This window comes from Hyperoodon ampullatus (genome assembly GCF_949752795.1).
Source record: "Hyperoodon ampullatus genome assembly, chromosome: 13".
Lineage (NCBI taxonomy): Eukaryota > Metazoa > Chordata > Mammalia > Artiodactyla > Ziphiidae > Hyperoodon > Hyperoodon ampullatus.
In genome coordinates, this window is record NC_136926.1 from 25,181,547 (window position 1) to 25,202,519 (window position 20,973).

The 20,973-nt window shown below is 46.8% G+C and overlaps 1 protein-coding gene across 12 annotated transcripts in view; it reads left to right on the forward strand.

Moving 5' to 3' along the window:
• Nucleotides 1-20,973, forward strand: part of DEPDC5 (DEP domain containing 5, GATOR1 subcomplex subunit) — a gene marked incomplete at its 5' end in the record, with an annotated part of 87,823 nt that overhangs the window by 42,040 nt on the left and 24,810 nt on the right. For 8 of the 12 annotated variants that reach the window (XM_079717907.1, XM_079717911.1, XM_079717914.1 and 5 more), the window contains 8 exons: nt 3,065-3,130; nt 6,502-6,685; nt 6,876-7,036; nt 10,117-10,234; nt 10,708-10,875; nt 12,789-13,008; nt 14,322-14,455; nt 19,780-19,888. In XM_079717907.1, coding sequence (XP_079574033.1) covers nt 3,065-3,130; nt 6,502-6,685; nt 6,876-7,036; nt 10,117-10,234; nt 10,708-10,875; nt 12,789-13,008; nt 14,322-14,455; nt 19,780-19,888 — 1,160 coding nt within the window. The remainder of the gene's footprint in view (nt 1-3,064; nt 3,131-6,501; nt 6,686-6,875; nt 7,037-10,116; nt 10,235-10,707; nt 10,876-12,788; nt 13,009-14,321; nt 14,456-19,779; nt 19,889-20,973) is intronic. The other 4 variants (XM_079717913.1, XM_079717916.1, XM_079717910.1 and 1 more) reach the window with 2 other exon arrangements.

Sequence of the window (20,973 nt, forward strand, 5' to 3'; positions counted from 1 at the left end):
ACCTTTTTTGGCCGAACGTTAGCAACCAGAGAACACATTCACACTGCTTGACTCCGAACAGCTGTCAAAAGAGACGGAGCTGAGTTGGCTCTTCTGAGCATTGGCTCCCCGAGCGGTGCGTCTGGCTTTCAACTTTGAGAGGGAGGTTCATTCCCAAATGTTGGGTTGGAGCAGAGCCGCCCACCCAGGAGGTGTCCCCCCCGCCCTCCCAGGTCGTTGGGTTCTTCACATGCCAGTGGTGAGTCTGTGGGCCTAAAGCTGAGCCTCAGAGGCAGAGCTGCAGGGAAAGGCTGTGTACTGGGCTTGAGCTGCAAGGAAACTGTGAAAGTAGCTTCGAAGAAGCCTTTAAAATATTTATTTCTTCAAATTCTTTTCATTAAATTCTTTTCATTTCTTTCAAATAAAATGTGTTCGGGGACGGAAGGCCGGGGAGGCACGAAAGGCTGAACATGCTTTATCCCTTAGAGATGGGCAGGTCTGCTCTGGGCCTAGAAGCCAAAGGTGCTCCGAGAACCCTTTGATGGGTTGCCTCTTTGAACTCAAACAATTGCTCACACAGTTCCTAAGTTGAACTGTTTCTTTATGAGGGTAAGAATTTCAGTTCTCATAGACGAAGTCTGGATTGGGTTAAAAAAAAAAAAGGTGCTCTGATGATGAAATTTAGAATCCAAACCCATGAGGCGATGTATTAGTAATTCTATTGCTCGCATCGCTCAGAGAATGCCGGTTTTATAATTGCCTTCATACCAGTTCTCAGGCCAGACAAGAAAAACCACCCCATTGCTTTTTCTTTGTTATGCTTTGTGTTTGTGTGAAAATGGATGCTGTCAGTCAGGCTAGCTTTTTCAGAAAATTTAGCTATAAATGGCTTTTGGCTGTTGACAGAGAACAGGTAACGTTTTCAGTAGATGAAAACTGGTGCCCCCTTTGGATAGTCAGGAAATAAAAAGCATCTGTAGAGTTGCGCAGAAAGAGTCTAAATGCAGGTGTCACTTCGTTACTGTGTGATCTTCAGTTACTTACTTAACTTCTCTGTGCCTCAGTTTCTTTATCTGTGGAAAAGGGATAACACCTACCTCACATTTGCCTCTTAGTGTGGGTTTGAATAAAATGAAGCACTGTTATTTTTCTGACTTAATAGATTGTATCTTCTTATTATGATGGCTAGTAATTTTTAAAAATCTACTGAAGGCAGCTCCAAAAAAGAAGTTCTAAAATTGTTTTGGCCAAGTGACATCATCTTTCTGAATTAAAAAAATATATATTTACTTTTAAATTTACATACAGTAAAATTCACTCTTTTTAGTGTACCGTTCTATGAGTTTTGACTAATGCATAGAGTCATAAGCACCAACAAAGACATCAAGATACAGAACATTTCCATTACCCCTCAGATTCTTTGTGCTGCTTCTTTGTACTCAATCCCTCCCTCTTCCCCTGGCAACCACCAATCTGTTCTCTGTCCCTTTAGTCTCTCCCAGCAAGTCTTGCACATGGAATCATACAACTTGGAGCCTTCTGAGTCTGGCTTCTTTCACTGAGCATAATTCGAGATTCATCCAAGTTGTTGCCGGCATCCACAGTCGTGTTCAGTACTTTTTATTGCCATATCGTATTCCGTTGTATGGATGTATTAGTTTATCCCTTCACCAGTTGGAAGACATTTGGGTTGTGAATAAAGCCACACTTACATAACTTACATAACAGGTTTTTGTGCAAGCATCAATTTTCATTTCTCTTAGGTGAATTCCTAGGAGTGGGATTGCTTTGTCAAATGGTCAATATATGTTTAACCTTTAAAGAAACTGCAAAACTGTTTTCCAAAGTGGTGCGCCATTTTGTATTCCTACAATCAGTGGATAAGGGTTTCTGTTGCTGCACATCCTGGTCAGCACTTGGCGTGAGCAGTCCTTCTAGCCATCCCAAGAGACCTGGGTGCAGAGGTATCCCACCGAACTTCTGATTTGCCATTTGTCTAATGACTAATGACATTGAGCATCTTTTCATGTGCCCTCTGTATGTGTGTCCATATCTTTTGCCCATTTCCTCATCAGGTTGTTCTCCTGCTCTGGAGTTTTTAGAGTTCTTTATGTGTTCTGGATACACGTCCTCTGCCAGAGGTGCGATTTGCAAATACTTTCTCACAGGTCGTAGCTTGTCCTTTCAAAAATTTCACAAGGGATTTGGAAGTATTTGTTCTTGTTATAAAAGATTCAGCTGACACGAAAGTATTTACAGTAAAAAGCCAAAGATCTCCTTTCCCTCCCACCACTTCCTCCAGCTTTCTTCTAGGAGATAGCCACTGTTGACAGTTTCGTGAGGATCTTTCCAGTCCTATCCTAATTTTCTAGTAAATGTAAATGCGCGGCTTTCGGGATCTTAGTTCCTCAACCAGGGATTGAACCCCTGCCCTTGGCAGTGAAAACGCGGTGTCCTCACCACTGGACTGCCAGGGAATTCCCTAGTAAATGTGTTTTGAAAGGGACATTTAAATATTGATATGTGTGTTTTGAAATTAGTTCTATTACTTTTCAGTCAATAAGTTGCATTTCAAAGACTCTCTGTTTTTCCTTTCAGCCCAGTTACAGGCAAAATCATTGCTTTTCTCTTGCAGTAGTGTTTTGATGTCCTGTGTCATATTCCAGGAAGCCATGATTCAGGAAAGAAAATTTCAGAGGATGACTGTTAAGTGGACTAAATTTAAATAGGTCATCTTGTGTTTGCTAAAGTTTGCCCTAATTAGTTGAAATTACTTTGAAATTCGTCCCATTTCTTATTCTAAGTGGTGGGTTGCTGTTTGCCTTTGTGCATGTGCCCTAAAAGTCCAGTTAGGCGAACAGTATTGATAACCTCAGAGTAAAGTTCTGGCTCCCTCCCGAACTTTAGATTGCTCATTTTTCTTTGATGGATTCTTTTGTGCTGTTGGAGATACTCAGCACAGAATTTGTACTTGGTTTTTTATTTTTAGCTACAGTTTGGGGCTTTTTTTAAAAACCATAACTGGTCAGAACTTTTTTTTGCAGAATGAGTCTCACTGACACAGATTCTTTTCATCTTTCCACAGGTATGAATCCTAGGACCCAGAATAAGGATTCTTTAGAGGACAGTGTTTCTACGTCTCCAGACCCAAGTAAGAGGGGCCTGCTGACGGGGGAAGGTGGCAGGGAGGTGGGGGCGTGGGGTGGGTGGTCAAGGCACTGGGGGAGCAAGAGGGAGCCCTGTGGGAAGAGAATGGTCTGGAAGTTCACACGTCTCCAGGTGGTGAGGGAAGAGGGGAGACTCTGCAGTCTCTCCAATGGAACATGAGCTGCGGCAGGGATGCCAAATGACCTGTTCTGGAATGTGATTTGGGGCCACACAGGAAGGGTAGCAGAATTCCCAGAGCTGGCCTTGGCTCTCAAATGCTTAACGATGGCTCTGGGGAGAAGTCGGAAGGAATAAGACCTGAAACTGTTTACATCCCTGTAGTTGGAAGTGTTTGTCTGGGTTGCATTTGCTTTGATCATCCTTGTCTATTGAAATAGCTGAACATCTAAATATCAACAATAGCAAAAGACCAGAAAAAAAAAATTCTACTGCTTGATCGACTTTGCTTTACTTCACTGTGACCAGTGGATATATGTACATCACCAAGTCTTTTTATCCTCACTTTTAAGTAACTTAACAATCATTTCACTACTTCTCCAGGTATGGCATACTGGTCATTTTTCATGGCAATATCAAACACATTATCAAATCATGCTTTGGATAATCATGTCTTAATGGTGGCCATTTGGGTGATTTCTAGTTTTTTAGCATATAATGCATGGTGCAGTGGGTGTGTTTTTTTCTCTTGGTTCAGATCCTCGGAATATATTCCAAAGAATAGTTGGCAGATTGATTGTTTTCTAGAAAGCTGCCAGCCCTGAATAGATGAGCCTGTTTCTCCTCTACAACCCCAGCACTGGATTTTGTCATCTGTGTTTATTACGGTTAACTGAATGATTCTGAGGTGGGACCTCCTCAGAGGCCTCTGCAGGGCCTGAAGATACTGGAGGTAGAAAAGAGGCCACACAGACCTTTTACCCATGAAAAGAACATCATCAAGCTAAGAATTGGGAGCTTTTCTCACCACGGGGTTGGAATTCTCCGTATCTCAGTGTGTGCCCGCAGACACCATTTCTAAAAGGGTTTTATAATCTTGAGGGTCAGGAAGCTGGTGACGGCCAGAACGATGTAAGAAGGCACAGTGATAGAGTATCTTCTGTTTCTGGCCTCCCCACGGGGGCTGCATTGTGTGCCCACCTTCTGCTGCTGGTTCTAACCAAGAAGTGTGAACAAATTCATCCCTCGTCTGCCCTATGGGGAATTGGGGTGTTAACTAGGTTATCATGGGCTGTGTTGTTTTTTTTAAATTTTTATTTATTTATTTTTTAATTGAAGTCTAGTTGACTTACAACATTGTGCCAATCTCTGCTGTACAGCAAAGTGACTCGGTTATACACATATAGACTTTTTTTTTCCATATTCTCTTGCATTATGGTTTATCACAGGAGACTGAGTGTAGTTCCCTGTGCTATACATTAGGACCTTGTCATTTATCCATCCTAAATGTAACAGTTTGCATCTACCAACCCCAAACCCCCAGTCCATCCCTCTTCGTCCCCCCCTTCCCCCTTGGCTGTGTTTTGAGTTCTTGAAGTATTAAGGAGTTAACAAGACCTGTATAGAGTGAAACTCATAGACTCAGAGAGTGGAGTGGTGATTGCCTGGGACCTGTGGGGAGGTGGGCAGTGGGGGAGGGGTGTTGCTGATTGGTAGGCGTAAAGCTTCAGTCCTGGGAGATGAGTAAGTTCTGGAGACCTGCTGCTCGGCACTGTCCTCAGTTAACAATACTGAATTGGACACTTACAAATTTTGTTGTTGTTTTTGTTTGTTTTTTAAATTTTATTTATTTATTATACAGCAGGTTCTTATTAGTTATCTATTTTATACATATTAGTGTATATATGTCAATCCCATTCTCCCAATTCATCCCACCCCGCCTCACCCTACCCTCCACTACACTTAAAAATTTGCTAAGATGGTAGATCTCACGCTAAGTGTTCTTACCACAATAAAATAAAATTCCAACCAACCAACCAAAAGTCAGCCCAGGACCTGGAGTGGAGACCATGGAGCTAGGCCTGTTGCAGGTCAAGTCATCTTCCCCAAAGCAGGGCTGCCACACAGGGCATGTTTCCTGCTGGGACTCAGGGTGCAATTCCCTTCTTGTCCCCTAACTCCGGGCTCAGGGAGGCTCTGTTGCCCTGGGTGGTGTGTGTCGGTCACTGGAGGAAAGATCCCTGAGCAGAGTGGCTTCTGGCCCTGTGACCTCTGGTGGGTTTAGCTTGACCAGGTGTTTAAAGGGGCCGATGATGCCTCCACACCTGCTCGAAGGAGGTGATGTGAGGGGGTACAGCATACGGTAAGCCACAGGGCACCACGAGAAGTGAGGTGCATGAGGGTCTCACTGGGAATGCAGAGGCAGAGGCGTGGAGTGTTTCTGTTGCTCGTTGCTCCCTCGCATGGAGATTTGACAAATAATTTTCACTTAAATGACTTAGAGAGATAACTGCCCCATTACTTTAACTCTGATTCTCAACCGGGGAATATTTTGCACTTCAGGGCACATTTGGTCATGTCTACAGGTATTTTTGGTTTTCACAACCAGAAGATGTCACTGGCATCTAGTGAGTAGGGACCAGGGAAGCTGCTCACATGCTACAATGCCCAGGACAGCCCCCACAACAAAGAGTTATCTGGTCTAGAATAGCCTTCATGCCCCGAGGTGGAGAAACCCTGCTTTACCCAAAGAGCAGGCGGTTTTGGACATACCCATGTGGTTGGGCCCACTCTGCTGATGGCAGCTTTCATTTCTAGACTGTTAAACTCTGTCTCCTAAAGTTCCGGCCTTGTAACTCCCAGACATCCTTCCTTAATTCCTCTTCCTACCCTTTTGGATCTGTGACTTATTTTTGCAATCCTGAAAGTGTTCCTGAATTCTGCTCCCGTGTGCTATTCGCTCCAAAATCTGGCTCCAAAATCCGGCTGCGCTCTCCTCCTCTCCCCACCCAGCCCCTCCATCAGCCCAGGGGAGGCTTCCAGCTCGAGCCTCTCTTCCGGGCTCGGAATGTTGATTTGCTTCGATGTGTAACTGCCTGGCCTGGCCTGCCCTGCGGTAACCTCACTGGCATCGCGGCTGTAGCTCATAATCAGCAGAAAATGAAAAGTATCGGCTGTGCATCCCATTTGCATGATGGGATTGGATAAGCACTGCGTTGTCTAACAGCCTCTGTTTCTCTCTCTTTCTCCCCCCCACCACCCCTTTCCTGGCAATTTTATCACCTGTCACCACCTACTTTCTCCTTCCCCCTCCCTTCGTCCCTCCCCCTGTCCCCCCTCCCCCCCCCCCCCCCCCCCCCGCCATCCTACACCTGCCTGGTGACTACACGTACCTTCCTCCCTGTTCACACGAGGCAGTTCTGACGCTGTCTGCTCCCCCTGTAGTGCCAGGCTTCTGTTGCACAGTTGGCGTGGACTGGAAGTCTCTCACTACTCCGGCGTGCCTCCCCCTCACCACGGACTACTTCCCCGACCGCCAGGGCCTGCAGAACGACTACACAGAGGGCTGCTATGATCTCCTCCCGGAGGCCGACATCGACAGGTCAGTGGCAGAGGAAAGATGCACAGCTTTTGTTTCTCCCAAGACTGGTTTACAAATCGTTAGTTTCACGTACCACCACGGAAGGGTCATCAGGGCTGGCTCATGGGGATGAAGCCAAGGACCGGGGGACTCTGAGTGTCACACGGCCCCGGGCCAGGCATGTCCTGTGAACAGCCGTCTGTCTTTTCAGGAGGGACGAGGAGGGTGTGCAGATGACGGCTCAGCAGGTGTTTGAGGAGTTCGTCTGCCAGCGGCTCATGCAGGGCTACCAGATCATCGTGCAGCCCAGGGCGCAGCAGCCCAGCCCCGCTGGCCCGCCCCCGCTCAGCAGCAGTCCACTCTATGGCCGTGGTGAGCTCTCCTCTTTGGACTGTAGTTTCTCTTCTCTACTAAGTTTATGCAAGCAGGTTCTCAAGATAGTAGGGAATACATACATTTAGGAGTCATTGTTTTTCAACACACATTTTTTTTCCCTCTAAATCTAACTTTACATGAGAATTAAACTCTCCACTGGGTTCAGAGTTATCTTAAAACCCTCTTTGATCTCCAACTCTCCTTTTAAGGTAGAGGGTATGACCAAGTTCAGGAAGTTCCAGCCTGGCTTGAGCAGTACCTCGGGGTCCCAGGCAGCCAAGCAGGGGCTGAGCTGTCAAACTACAGGGTGAATATTCCAGACCCAGGAGCCTGGGTTTATGTCTCACACAGTGCCTGACACAGTAGGTCTTCTCATGTTACCTGAATCTCAAGTTTATACTTGTTTTTTTTTTCCCCATTCTGGATTCATGTCCCCTTGTTTGTCACTGCAGCTCAGTGACTTGAAGCCGGGATGGTTTGTCCGTGAGTGGCAGAGGCTAGTGAGTGGCGGAGACTCAGTGGCACCGGCTGAGTCAGACCTGGGCTCTGGAGGGCTCCTCTGAAACAAGTCAGGCAGCGAGAATTACATGCAGGAGCCTGGAACCACACAGCGGCAGTCACTTCCTGGAACCATCACTGAGCATCTGATAGTCCCCTGCTTCCTCCTTGTAGCTAATGAGCTCCCCTGCTCCCTAACCAGCCAGCACCAAACCTCAGGCCATCTTTGGCTTCATTAAAGCTCCTCTGGGGACTTCCCTGGTGGCTAAGTGGTTAGGAATCTGCCTTCCAATGCAGGGGACACGGGTTTGAGCCTGGTCAGGGAAGATCCCACATGCCACGGAGCAGCTAGGCCCATGTGCCACAGCTACTGAGCCTGCGTGCTGCAACTACTGAAGCCCACTCGCCTAGAGCCCGTGCTCCGCAACAAGAGAAGCCACTGCAATGAGAAGCCCGCACACCGCAACTAGAGAAAAGCCCATGCGCAGCAATGAAGACCCAATGCAACCAAAAATTTTTTAAAAACCTCCTCTGGTTAGAGGATCAAAGAAGTGTGGACCTGTTAATGGGGGCTTAGCAGTCCTCTGGTCCAGGCCCTGTTGTTCACGATAAAGCTTTGGATTCCCTCTGGATTTTCTCTAAAAGCCCCTTGTGATATGTATCACGTGATGCCTTCTTCGCACATCATAGGCTCTACTGAATAGTAACCTTTCTGAGTGCCAGGATGATTTCAGCTGCATCTTGTTGTCCTCCACCACGGAAACCACTGCGCCTGGTGTACGACATTGTGCCTTGATGAATATATGACTGTGTTCATTCATTCGTTCATTAGTATTTATTTTTTTGGCTGTGTTGGGTCTTCATTGCTGCGCACGGGCTTTCTCTAGTTGTGGCGAGCAGGGGCTACTCTTCGTTGCAGTGCACGGGCTTCTCATTGCGGTGGCTTCTCTTGTTGTGGAGCATGGGCCCTAGAGCGCGTGGGCTTCAGTAGTTGTGGCATGCGAGCTCTAGAGCGCAGGCTCAGCAGTTATGGTGCACGGGCTTAGTTGCTCCACCACATGTGGGATCTTCCTGGTCCAGGGATCAAACCCGTGTCCCCTGCACTGGCAGGCAGATTCTTAACCACTGCGCCCAGGGAAGTCCTCATTAGTTTTTTTTTTTTTTTTGCCGTATGCGGGCCTCTCACTGTTGTGGCCTCTCCCGTTGCGGAGCATAGGCTCCGGACACGCAGGCTCAGCAGCCATGGCTCACGGGCCCAGCCACTCCACGGCATGTGGGATCTTCCCGGACCGTGGCACAAACCTGTGTCCCCTGCATCGGCAGGCAGACTCTCAACCACTGCACCACCAGGGAAGCCCCTCATTAGTATTTTTGAAGCTCCTGCTCTGTGGGGGAAAATAACATTTGTCAAACTATGATATACAATTCCACGTTGCAATAAAGACTATGAGGGAAAAATCAGAGGGCTGCGAGAATATTTAATACAGGACCTGATCTGGTCTGGAGAGTCAGGGGCGGCTTCTTTGAGGAGTTAATGTTTGAGCTGCTGCTGTACCTGAAACACATGCAGGAGTTTTTAGTGAGAGTGGAGTGGAGGGCAGGAACAGGTGGGCCAAGCATACCAGGCAGCAGGGTTAGTATGTGCAAAGCCCCTGTTGGCTGGAAGACCTCGTGAGACTTTCTGGGCACCCAAAAGAAGACCAGCGTGGAGAGCACTGGGAATAAGCCAGCAATGTGGCCGGAGATGTCAGGAGACCCAGGCTGCACAGGCCCACGTGAAGGATTTTGTTCTTATCCCAAGAGCAGTGAGATGAATCTGCTTTTCGTGTCAGTGGCTCGCTCCATCCAGGTTGCCTACTTCCTTTTCTGTGAAATAGCACTTTATCAGGTGCTACTGAAAATACAAAGACAAACAAGATTTGGGTCCTGGCCTCCTGGAACTTTTGGTTTGTGAGGGTGTGAGACAGAGGCACACAAGGAGCTACATCCAAGGTAGAATTCACCGCTGATAGGGTCTGATAGCTTTCTGGAGGAAGTGGCATTTGATGGTGACCTTAAATGATCCCTAGGATTTCGACAGTCACCCAGGAAGAGAAGGCAGAAGAAGCAACAGGAGCAAATGTTTGGAGGAGGAAATTCAAGCAAATAAGTCTGAAACGTGGTGGTCCTTTAAGTCTGAAACGTGGTGCAGCAGTGTGGGCGTCACGGGGGCTGAGGGCCGAAAGCTAGGTTGGCCACCCCTGCGGTTGAGGGCCTCAGATGCCAGGTGGCAGCTTGTGCCTGAGGGGAGTGGAGTTCCATTTAAGTCGAGGCATTGGGCTGTTCGGACAGCTGTTGTAGGCACCCCCAGGCTCTAATCTCCTGCTGGCTGGTTCAGTAACAGAAAAATCTGCCCACTTCAGGACTTTTTTTTTTTTTTTAAACCAAGAATATTTCTTTTCCATGAAACTGCCCCTGGAAAGAAAGTGTTGCCTCTTTTGTTTCTCCTTTTCTAAATCTATATGGAAGAGAAGCAATTGCCTGTTAAAGGAATGACCCTCAACCAGATGGAGGAAATTATTTATTTTTTTCCCTGTTAGGCCTTGTGTCCCGAAACCGCCCTGAGGAGGAAGACCAGTACTGGCTGAGCATGGGCAGAACTTTCCACAAAGTCACACTGAAGGATAAGATGATCACAGTGACACGATACCTTCCCAAGTGAGTCCTTGGGTATTTAAAGTTTTCAGCTCTGTCCTAAATTATGTCCAACTACTAAGTTATGTTTCTAACACATACTGTCCACATACTGAATTATGTGTATAACACGTAATTCAAACCAAGGAGGTTGAGTCATTGGTTTTTCTTTCAGAGTTACTGTTTTGCTCTCTAGGGTTGTATTTTATGGTTGTAGCTCACCTACTTCCAAAAGGGATTTGATCCAGCTTATAATGTTTAGCATGAGCCTTAACATGCCAATTAAAAATAAAGAGTATGAGGCTAGAAGAATGAGAAAGTTTAAGAAGAACTGAGAAATCTCCATTACCAGTCCCCTGGGATGAGTTTTAGTTACTGTGGTCGAGGGTCAAGTGCCAAGGATACTGCTAAGTGTCTTGAGACAGAAAAGGTACAGGAGACTTGTGGGGAGGGGGGGATCCTTGTTTGGACCTCAGGCCACGCCCTTTGTTTTTCAGGTACCCTTACGAATCTGCCCAGATCCACTACACCTACAGCCTCTGCCCCTCCCACTCAGACTCGGAGTTTGTCTCCTGTTGGGTGGAATTCTCGCACGAGCGGCTGGAGGAGTACAAGTGGAATTACTTAGACCAGTACATCTGCTCTGCCGGCTCCGAGGACTTCAGGTCAGAGACCCCGATTTCACTTTCCATCCTCGCCGCCTTGCGTGTGTCCGTATTTTAATGTCTCTGTCCTTTCTCCTGATTGCAAAATGATGCCTGTTTTAGAAAAAAGAAAAAAGAAAAAGAAAATGGAGGGAAAAAGCACATCTGCATTGGGTTAAAAACTCAGTGATGAGATGGACGTGGATGGTTGTGCAACAGTGTGAATGTACTGAATGCTGCTGAATTGTGCACTTAGAGATCATTACAGTGGTAAACTTTGTTATGTATATTTTACTGCATGAAACAACAAACAACAGCAAAAAACCTGGTGAAGATGTGCTCTTTTTTTTTTTTTATATTTATTTATTTATTTGCTTGCACCGGCTCTTAGTTGCAGCAGGTGGGCTCCTTAGTTGTGGTTCGTGGGCTCCTTAGTTGTAGCAGATGGGCTTCTTTAGTTGCAGCACATGAGCTCCTTAGTTGTGACTCTCTGGGTCCGTAGTTGCCACACACAGGCTCCTTAGTTGTGGCATGTGAACTCTTAGTTGCGGCATGCATGTGGGATCTAGTTCCCTGACCAGGGATCGAACCTGGGCCCCTGCAATGGGAGTGCTGAGTTTTAACCACTGTGCCACAAGGGAAGTCCCAAGATGTGCTCTTTGGTGGAATGTCAGTGCTCTTCACATTTTCCTGACTGCTTGTGACATCTTTTTTTTTTTTTAATTGAAGTCTAGTTGATTTACAATGTTGTGTTAATTTCTGCTGTCGAGCAAAGTGGTTCAGTTATACACATATATACATTCTTTTTTTTGGTATTCTTTTCCATTATGGTTTATCATAGGATTTTTTAAAAAATCTTTTTTCAGCTTTATTGAAGTATAATTGACAAAAATTGTACATATTTAAGGTGTACAACATAATGGTTTCATATAAATATAGATTTTTTCTTTTTTTTATCAGAGCATAGTTGATTTACAATGTTGTGTTAGCTTCTGCTGTACAGCAAAGTGAATCTGTTATACATATACATATACTCACTCTTTTTTAGATTCTATTCCCATGTAGGTCATTACAGAGTACTGAATAGAGTTCCCTGTGCTATATAGTAGGTTCTTATTAGTTATCTGTTTTATATATAGTAGTGTGGATATGTCAGTCCCAATCTCCCAATTTGTCCCTTCCCGCCCCTTTCCCCCTTGGTAACCATAAGTTTGTTTTGTACATCTGTGACTCAATTTCTATTTTATAAATAGGTCCATTTGTACCATTTTTTTTTTAGATTCCACATATAAGTGATATCATATGATATTTGTCTTTCTCTGACTTACTTCACTCAGTATGACTATCTCTAGGGCCAAACATATCCCTGCAAATGGCATTATTTCACTTTTTTATTATCATAGGATATTGAATATAGTTCTCCATGCTATACAGTAGGACCTTGTTGTTTATCCATTCTATATATAAAAGCTTTGTGACATCTTGTTTTTATTTTATTTTATTTATTTTTTTGGCCATGCTGCGAGGCATGCAGGATCTTAGTTCCCTGACCAGGGATTGAACCTGGGCGCACAGCAGTGGAAGTGCCGAGTCCTAACCACTGGACAACCAGGGAATTCCCTGTGACATCTTGTTTTTAATTTTTCATTTTTATGCATGATTTATGGTTGTGATGATAAAAGGCCACAGCGGCACTGGGCCTGGGTGCACAGAAGCATTCTGACGTCTCTGGGATAGAAAGTAAAAGCAGCCTTGGAGTTCTTCCCTCTCAGCCTGCATGAAATGCAGCATCAGATGAGCACGTGCTCCTGGGCAGATGGACGCTCGCATCTTCACTCCCAGGGGCGTGGGTGTTGAGATGGGATGCTTACTGGGGTGCTTTTATCATCTACTTTTTCTCACCACCACCCCTTTTCCCCTCTGGCCCTCTGTAGCTTAATCGAGTCTCTGAAGTTCTGGAGGACCCGCTTCCTGCTGCTGCCGGCCTGTGTCACCGCCACCAAGCGCATCACGGAGGGGGAGGCCCACTGTGACATCTATGGGGACAGGCCCCGGGCGGACGAGGAGGAATGGCAGCTCCTGGATGGCTTCATCCGATTCGTGGAGGGCCTAAACCGGATCCGCCGGCGGCACCGCTCTGATCGCATGATGCGGGTGAGGCACCACGGGCCCCTTGGGGGCTGGGCCCGGTCTGGGATGCAGGGACTGTCTCCTCCTGTGTCTGGGGCCTCTCGCCGGCCAGTTTCTTTACTACACAGCTGCCCAGCATTTATCTTCAGTCCAAAGCAGTGGGTTCTCCTCCAGAGCAGGGTGAAGGGGGGTACACAGCCAGCCACCGGGCTGGGGCCACGCCTCTGACCCAAGGACACAGTCCTTTGTGAGCTCCCCACTGGGGACCCGGCGTCAGGCACAGCTGCTTATGTGACTGGATTGCTGGATAGAAACTCGCTCTAGAGGGTGACAGCAGCAATGTCACTTATGTCACTTGTAGTGTTTCCTGCACCCTTGGGCCTTCATTCAACCACTCACTCCCCAGTGAGGACGCTGAGGCTCGTGGGGGTGATGGGATGTGTCTGAGGACACCGAGCTAATAAAGGGCTGATCTGGGATGATTCAGAGTGTGTGTGTGTGTGTGTGTGTGTGTGTGTGTGTGTGTGTGTACACATACAGCTCTGTGAATTTTACAAATGTATAGATTCACATAACCCCCACCCCCACCACAATCAGGACATGGAATAGTTCCATCAGTGCAAAAACACTCTCACACTACCCTTTAGAGTCACACTGTCCCCCCATCTCTAACCCCTGGCAGCCACTGGTCTGTCCTCCATCACTATGCTGTTGTCTTTTCCAAATGTCCTATAAGTGGAATCATACGATACATAACCTTTCGAGGCTGCTTTCTTTCAATCAGCATAATGCCTTTGGGGTTCATCCAACTTGTCGCTCAAATCCACGGTTCATTCCTTTCCATTGCTGAGTAGTGTTGATCATCAGCTGTGTTTTTATTTTTTGTTTTTAACCTCAAGTTCAGTGTTCTTTAACCCAGGCCAGCTGCCGCTCGTACACAGCATCATTTCTGGGAGAGCTTATGTAGTGGAAAGAACCTTGGTTTTGAAGTCAGTTAACTGGAGTTTGAATTCCAGCTGCAGTGCTATTTGGGATAAGTTACTTCACTTCTCTGATACTTAGCTTCTTTTTCCATAAATTAGATGTGATGTTGTTTACTTTGTTGAGCCGGTCGGTGATTGAGAATAAAATGAGATGCTATACGTAAACCGCCTCAAGGAGGCAGTGTGTTTTGAGTCCACAGCTATTTGGGACCTTCAGTTCAAGCGAAAACCCGTTTCCTGGCATTTCCTGATCCTGAGACCCCGTCTTCCCCGACTGCACTGATGGGCTCCCAGAGCCTGAGGCACAGCAGATGCAGCAGCATCTGATGGCCTGTCTCCTCCTCTGTGCTTTAGAAAGGGGCCGCCATGAAAGGCTTGCAGATGGCTGGACCCATCCCCACCCACTCCCTCGAGTCGACCGGCCCCCCCGTTGGGAAGAAGGGAACCTCAGCTCTGTCTGCCCTGCTGGAAATGGAAGCCACTCAGAAGTAAGTGCCTGGTGGACAGAGACTCATTGCCATCCCGCAAGCCCCAGTGTGGTGAAATGTGACTTCTGTCTACCAAGGAGCCAGTAACTGACAAAAAGACACATACCTGAAAAGAAAGCTAGGTTAATACCTAGTAAGTGTCGAATGTCATGAAGTAGGTCAGAAGTTAAAAACTTGCAGTCTGGGGCTTGATTTGAACTACAGATACAGTTGGTTTGGTCCACAAGGTGTTTTTTGTTGGTTGGTTGGTCTTTTGTTTGTTTTGTATTTTTAATAGACTTTCTTTTTTAGGGCAGTTTTAGGTTCAAGGCAAAATTGAGTGGAAGGTACAGAGAGTTCCCATCTATACCCTGTCCCTGCACATTATCCACATCCCTCACTGAACGGTACATTTGTTACAATCGATGGACCTGCATCAACACATCATAGTCACCCAAAGAGCACAGTTTATTTACATCAGGGTTCACCCTTGGTGTTGCACATTCTATGGGTTTAGACAAACTTAAAATGACATGTAGCCACCGTTATAGAGTAGTTTCGTTGCCCTAAAAACACAAAATATTTTTTAAATATTTGAGCCAAATTTTTTCATTTGAAGATTTCATATAAAAATCTTGATTTTTTAATGAATTCTTACATGAAAAAATATATAACATTATGGTTATATTGTACAAAAAATATAGATAATGTAATACGAAATTATATTATGGGTAATATGTAAAATCCAGCTTTGCTCGAAGTGGTGGAGGCTCAGTTACCACTGGGTCCACGTTCAAGCCCAGCCACGATGGGCTGGCCCTTTAGGTGGACTTGTGCCCCTGGTTTACCGTAGAACCAGCACGCCGTCTGCTTTGGACTTGTCTTGGCCCCTCAGACAAGGGCCACCTGACCAGCTTCTCTAGGCATTTGAGTGTGTGGTCCCTTTGTAAACAGTAGGTGCTGCAGCTCTTAGGACCCCCGTGGGACCACATCTTGCTTTGGGAGGGCAGGGACAGCGTCATAGGAGGTAGCATTTAAGATGTCCTTGTAGAAAGGGATGCATTTATATGGGGGTTAGGGGGAGGACTTGGGGAAAAGGAGAAAACATTGCCACGAGCAGGTGGGACCTACTCTGGGAGGCCTTCCCTGCCCCCTCCATCCTTCCAGCCAGATCAGATCCCCGCTGTACTTCCTGGTGTCTGTCTGGTGAGGGGGTCCATGCCATGCCCACAGGAGCCCAAATATGTTAAGCTTTCAGAAGGTAACATGAGTGAGCCTGAGGCCCAGTGGGAGATGCAGTTGCAAAGACAGCATGGGAAGTCGGATTCCAGGCTGTTCTTACACATTCTCATAGCAAGAGCAACGCTTTGAAAGTTTATTTTAATGGAAAATTTCAAACAATTAAAAAAAAAGTAGAGTTGTGTAATAAATCCCTGTTTACTCATCACCCAGCTTCAGTGATTATCAACTCACGGCCAATCTTGTTTCATTTATATCCCACTCGCTCTCATCTTCCTTTTTATTTCTTATGAAATCCCAGACATCACACCCCTTTGTCTATAATATTTCAGTGTTCATCTCTGAAAGATAAGTACTCCTAAAACAAAACTGTAATACCATAATTTACCTAAAAAGTCACAGCAGTTCCTTAATATCATGTAATACTCATTCAGCATCTTTGGCAGAAGTGGTGTTTGCAGAGATGGGTCCTGCGTACAGGAAGGCCTGGTGGGTGGGCCTAGGAGGCAGAAGCCTCACTAGTCCAGGCGAGAGGCAGCAGAGGCTAGAGGGTGAGGATGGGATGGAGAGGAAGGGATGCGGGGAGAGAAGGGAAGAGCGTGGCTGTGGTGACAGGGGAGCAGATGAGAGGAGGAGAGCTGGGGTAGGTTGAGCTCATTACTGAGGGTGCTGGGGCCTCCAGAAAATACCCTTATCTGACCAAGGAAAGACCCCAGAACTCCACCTGGCAGGTTGTCCCTGTAGCTAATCACGGACCTTTCCCACTGGAAAAGAGAACAAGGAACATAGGTTTCTGGGAGGGGTGTGAAGTTGGGGGCAGGGGAATCTTATTTTAATGTGTCAGTGAGTCATTGTTCAGTGCACCCCAAGGAGCCTCTTTCTGCTCAGACTCGAAGAGGACGGGTACTTTGGGGTGGCAGTGTCCCTGGGTGTGTGTGGGGAGCTCAGCTGACCCCACAGCAGGAAGCAGGACAGGGAGCCCCGAGCTTTATTCTCCCCCCAGATGACCGCTCCCGGGTGATGTGGTGCGTTTTCTCAGAGCCGGAGGCCGAGCAGAGGGAGCAAGACCTTTACATGACGTTTGCTCACACAGCATTTTTTACTTTGTGCTTTTCTTTATTGTTTTGCTACACCAAGCAGATCCAATTTTATTATGGAAAACTGTTATAGCCATACGAAGAAGAGTTTCAGAAGTTTCACCCATAGTCCTGTCATCTTCCACGCATGTCTCTTTCCTCCATTTCCCCTAGGTCTTTGCCTGGAGGCGTGCACCTATTGTCAGGCTCTTGTGGGATGCAGAGGCCCCAGGAACGTGGCTGTGGGCAGTCTGGGCTGCAGGTGCCAGTCCGCAGCTCTGTGGCTCCTGTTAGATGGGGATAAACTGATATCAGGGAGTCAGAGCAGGGAGAGAGCCCACGTGGCAATCGTCACAGCCTCTGGGAAGAAGGCAGCATGCCCCATGCATGTTCTCACGTGTGGGCTTGCACAGTATAGCTAGTCCTTTTGTGACATCCCCTCCCCTGAGCCGTGAGACAAGGAACCTCCAAGGGCAAGGACGGGTCCTACTTGTCTCTGAATCCCTGACTCCTAGTCCACGGGTCAGCACGTAGATGGCAGCTCAGTACATGGGGGTTGTCATGTGCATCAGACGAGGGGACCCTGGGGGTCAACCGAGGCTTCCTGCCACCACCGTCCCAGCCACGGGCTAGGCCACAGCCCCCAGGAGGCTCAGGAGAGCATCCCAGTGTGTGTTTGCGGATGAGGCCCAGAGGAACACACCACGATGTGGTGCAGAGACAGTGTGCTGTACGTGGACCAGGCAGAGTCAGGCTTTTAGTTTGCTTTTCTTATATGAATTACACCTCAGAGTACCCAAGTGATTGGTGCAGGAGGTGTCTCTCTCCAATATTCCAGCTAATGGGTCCAGAAGGAGCGCTGGAACGTTACCACATGTGGGCTCTGATGCGCTCATGGATCTAGCAGAGATCACCAGTGACCGCTCACATCGCCAGATGCCGGGGGCCTCCATGTAGAAGCACACAACACACTGAGGAAGAATTACTGCCCCATCAAACCTAAATGTGCTCAAACCTCTAAATATAATTTCTAGTGCTCAGGAAGTATGGGGCACAGAGGAACACGATAAACAATAAAGGGATATGATCAGCACATCCAGACTGTAAATTTACAGGACGAGTGAGCTACTTTCTTCCACAAATAAATTGCAGGGAGATGGAGGGATGAGTGGAGCTTTTAGCTTAAAGAAGACTTGAGAGACATAACTGACTGCATTGTAGGGATTTTAACTGAATCCTGTTTTGAACAAACACACAGTAAAATCTTTTTTTTTTTTAATGTATTTATTATTTTTGGCTGTGTTGGGTCTTCGTTGCTGCGTGCGGGCTTTCTCTAGTTGCGGTGCATGGGCTTCTCACTGCGGTGGCTTCTCTTGTGCAGAGCACGGGATCTAGGTGCACCGGCGTCAGTAGTTGTGGCTCGCGGGCTCTAGAATGCAGGCTCAGTAGTTGTGGCACACGGGCTTAGTTGCTCTGCGGCATGTGGGATCTTCCTGGACCAGGGATCGAACCCATGTCCCCTGCATTGGCAGGTGGATTCTTAACCACTGCGCCCCCAGGGAAGTCCTAAAATCTTTTAAAGATACAATATATACTGAAGTGTTTATGGATGAAGTAATAGCATGTGTGAGTTTTGCTTCCAAATAATCGGGTGGATAGGGATAGATGAAACAAGATTGGCTCTATCAGTAAATAATTCTGGGGTCCAGGTAGATAAGAGTTCAATTACATTATCCTCCTTATTTTCATATGGGTTTGAAAATTTTCCATGACAAAAACCAAAAAGAGAGAATGTAACAGGTTACTATGGAAACTGATTTTTAATCTCCGATATGAGGTTACCATCAGTAAGAGATGTGTCAGGATTTAAGATGAGGGAAATGTCACAAATTGGCTTCCCAGGGAAACGGATGGAGACAGAATTTAGTCGTGGGCTCAGCCCCCATGGGAGGGAGGGGGTGGAAGGCGGAGGGGACAGAGGGAGAAGCTGCGATGCAGGAAAGCCCAGTGACAGCCTCGGGCACCTCCCTCAAGCCCTGGAGCTAGAGCCACATTGGGAGATGAGCCGGGTTGGACCAACAGAGCCAGGCCTTTACACCCCTTGGTGATGGTTCACTGTCCACAGGCAGCCCAGGGAGGGGCTCGGGCTCTGCAGCTGGGCCGTCTCTGGAGGGGGACAACATGCCCAGCTCCCGTGTCAGCAGGGCCACGGCAGAGGGTCTGGGTGGCGCCTCGAAGTGCCCACCACGAAAAGTGTGTGTTATGGTAACAATGAAGCATTTTAGATTGTAATGTGAGCCTCCTGGAACTTACCAAATAAAAATTCAGTGGTATATTAAAACAGTCTAATTTGGGGGTAGCATTTAAGTTACCATAGTTCATGGCTTATCTTAGTACGGAAAAAAAAATTAGGAAAATATATGTGAAAGTAGGCATTTATGGATACCAGAACTGAGATGGGAGGAGATGTCATAAGAAAGCCATAGTTGTCTTGTGTCTGAGATAAATGCCTGTTAGATTAGTGTGTGGCATTTTTTGGGGGGGTGGGGAGGGCTCAAGTGTGTGCGTTTGCAAGATTAACGAATCTTCAAAATGTATAAAGAGTCGACACATTTCACCCTGTTTAGTTAATGCCGAATGGTAACGCAGCCCTAACGTTCAGAATGTACTTCTGCTGGTATATTTAATAAAAACTGAGAAAAAGTTTCTCCCAGAGAGTTAAAAAAAATGGTATTCATGGACAGAGTCACTCAAACCATGTCACTTGCCTTTTCAAATTAATACATAAGCCCAGGTGCTGCCAAGAGACTTTTAAAATTGAGCTGTTTTCTGATTTTCCATGGCAGCTGGTGATCGTTCAGGACAATGAATGAAATTAAGGGCACCATGTAGGGCCTGAGGATTAACAAAGCGGAGGAGGGTGTTTCGAAGGTGCCGGCAACAGAGCTGTGTTCACTTCGTTGCGGCTAACATGGGTCCTTCCCCAGGGGGCTCTGAGCAAGGACCGCCCTGTGTTTTCCCCCCTCTTAGGTGCCTGGGAGAACAGCAGGCGGCGGTGCATGGGGGCAAAAGCTCCGCCCCCCCGGCTGAGAGCAGCGGTGTAGCCATGACTCCCACCTACGTGGACAGCCCACGAAAGGTAAAGGAGCCCCTCCGGCGGGGGGCTGGCATGTGCGCTCAGGGACCCAGTATGGAGGGTAACACACAGCCCATGAGTCCAGGACTAAGTGTGCTGAGGATTTGGAGGAACCCTTTGCAGCACTGCTATTTTGGTGCAGGGACTTGCCTGCTCACGGTTGTAAGGAAGCTAACTGCTAGATGAAAGCAGATGTAAATCAGTCAAGCTAAACTCTATCTATCCGAGATCTGGCTCAAGCTGTGACACTGGCCTCTGGTTTTCCCTCAGCCCCATCTTCAGCCCTCCTGGTGGCGGGAGGGAGGTAGAAAATGACTGAAGCAGCTTCTGGGAGAGCTCACTCTTTGGTGAATGAAATTCCCATCAGTTTGCTTAGACTCCTAAGAAGTAGTCAGACGGGAGCATCCTGGGAGACGGAAACCAAAACCTGAGGCTTTGGCCTCTATACGGAATAGCGAGTACAGTAGAGGAGCTGAAAGCTCCACAGGTCAGGCTTGTTGTAGCTTTTAAGACCAATAGATGTGTCTCTGCCAACTCCTCCTTGGAAATTCAGAATCTGAGATCGTTCTGATGTGGCAGGGTGAGCTGGCCGCACATTCTCTTACCTGGTCTCTCTCACTCGGAGATGAAGGAGATTCAATAGATGTATTTTATTTTTCAACATTGTGGTCAACTTGTATATCCATCTGCATATTTATTTATTTTACTTTCACATCGTGAAAATTTCCCCGTGTCATTATTTCTCCAAAGTTTGATTTAAAAAAATAACTATATAATATTTCATCATATGGATAGACCTTTGTTTATAACTTCATTTTTTGTTCAAAAAAATGGTGGTTTCGGATTTTTTTTTCCGGATTTTAAAAAATAGTTTTTGGCAATTATTCCATAAGTTTGTATAATTATTCTGCAGTGTATCACAATTACAAGTAATACTGCAAACATCCTTGCACATAATTATTTGATCACATCTCTGATTGTTTCTTCAGGGTAAGTTCCTAGAATTAGACTTCTAGGATGGAGGGATTAAATTCTGAGAAAAAGTAGCAACTGAGGCTGCAGGCAGTGCGTAGCATCCATAAGCCAGA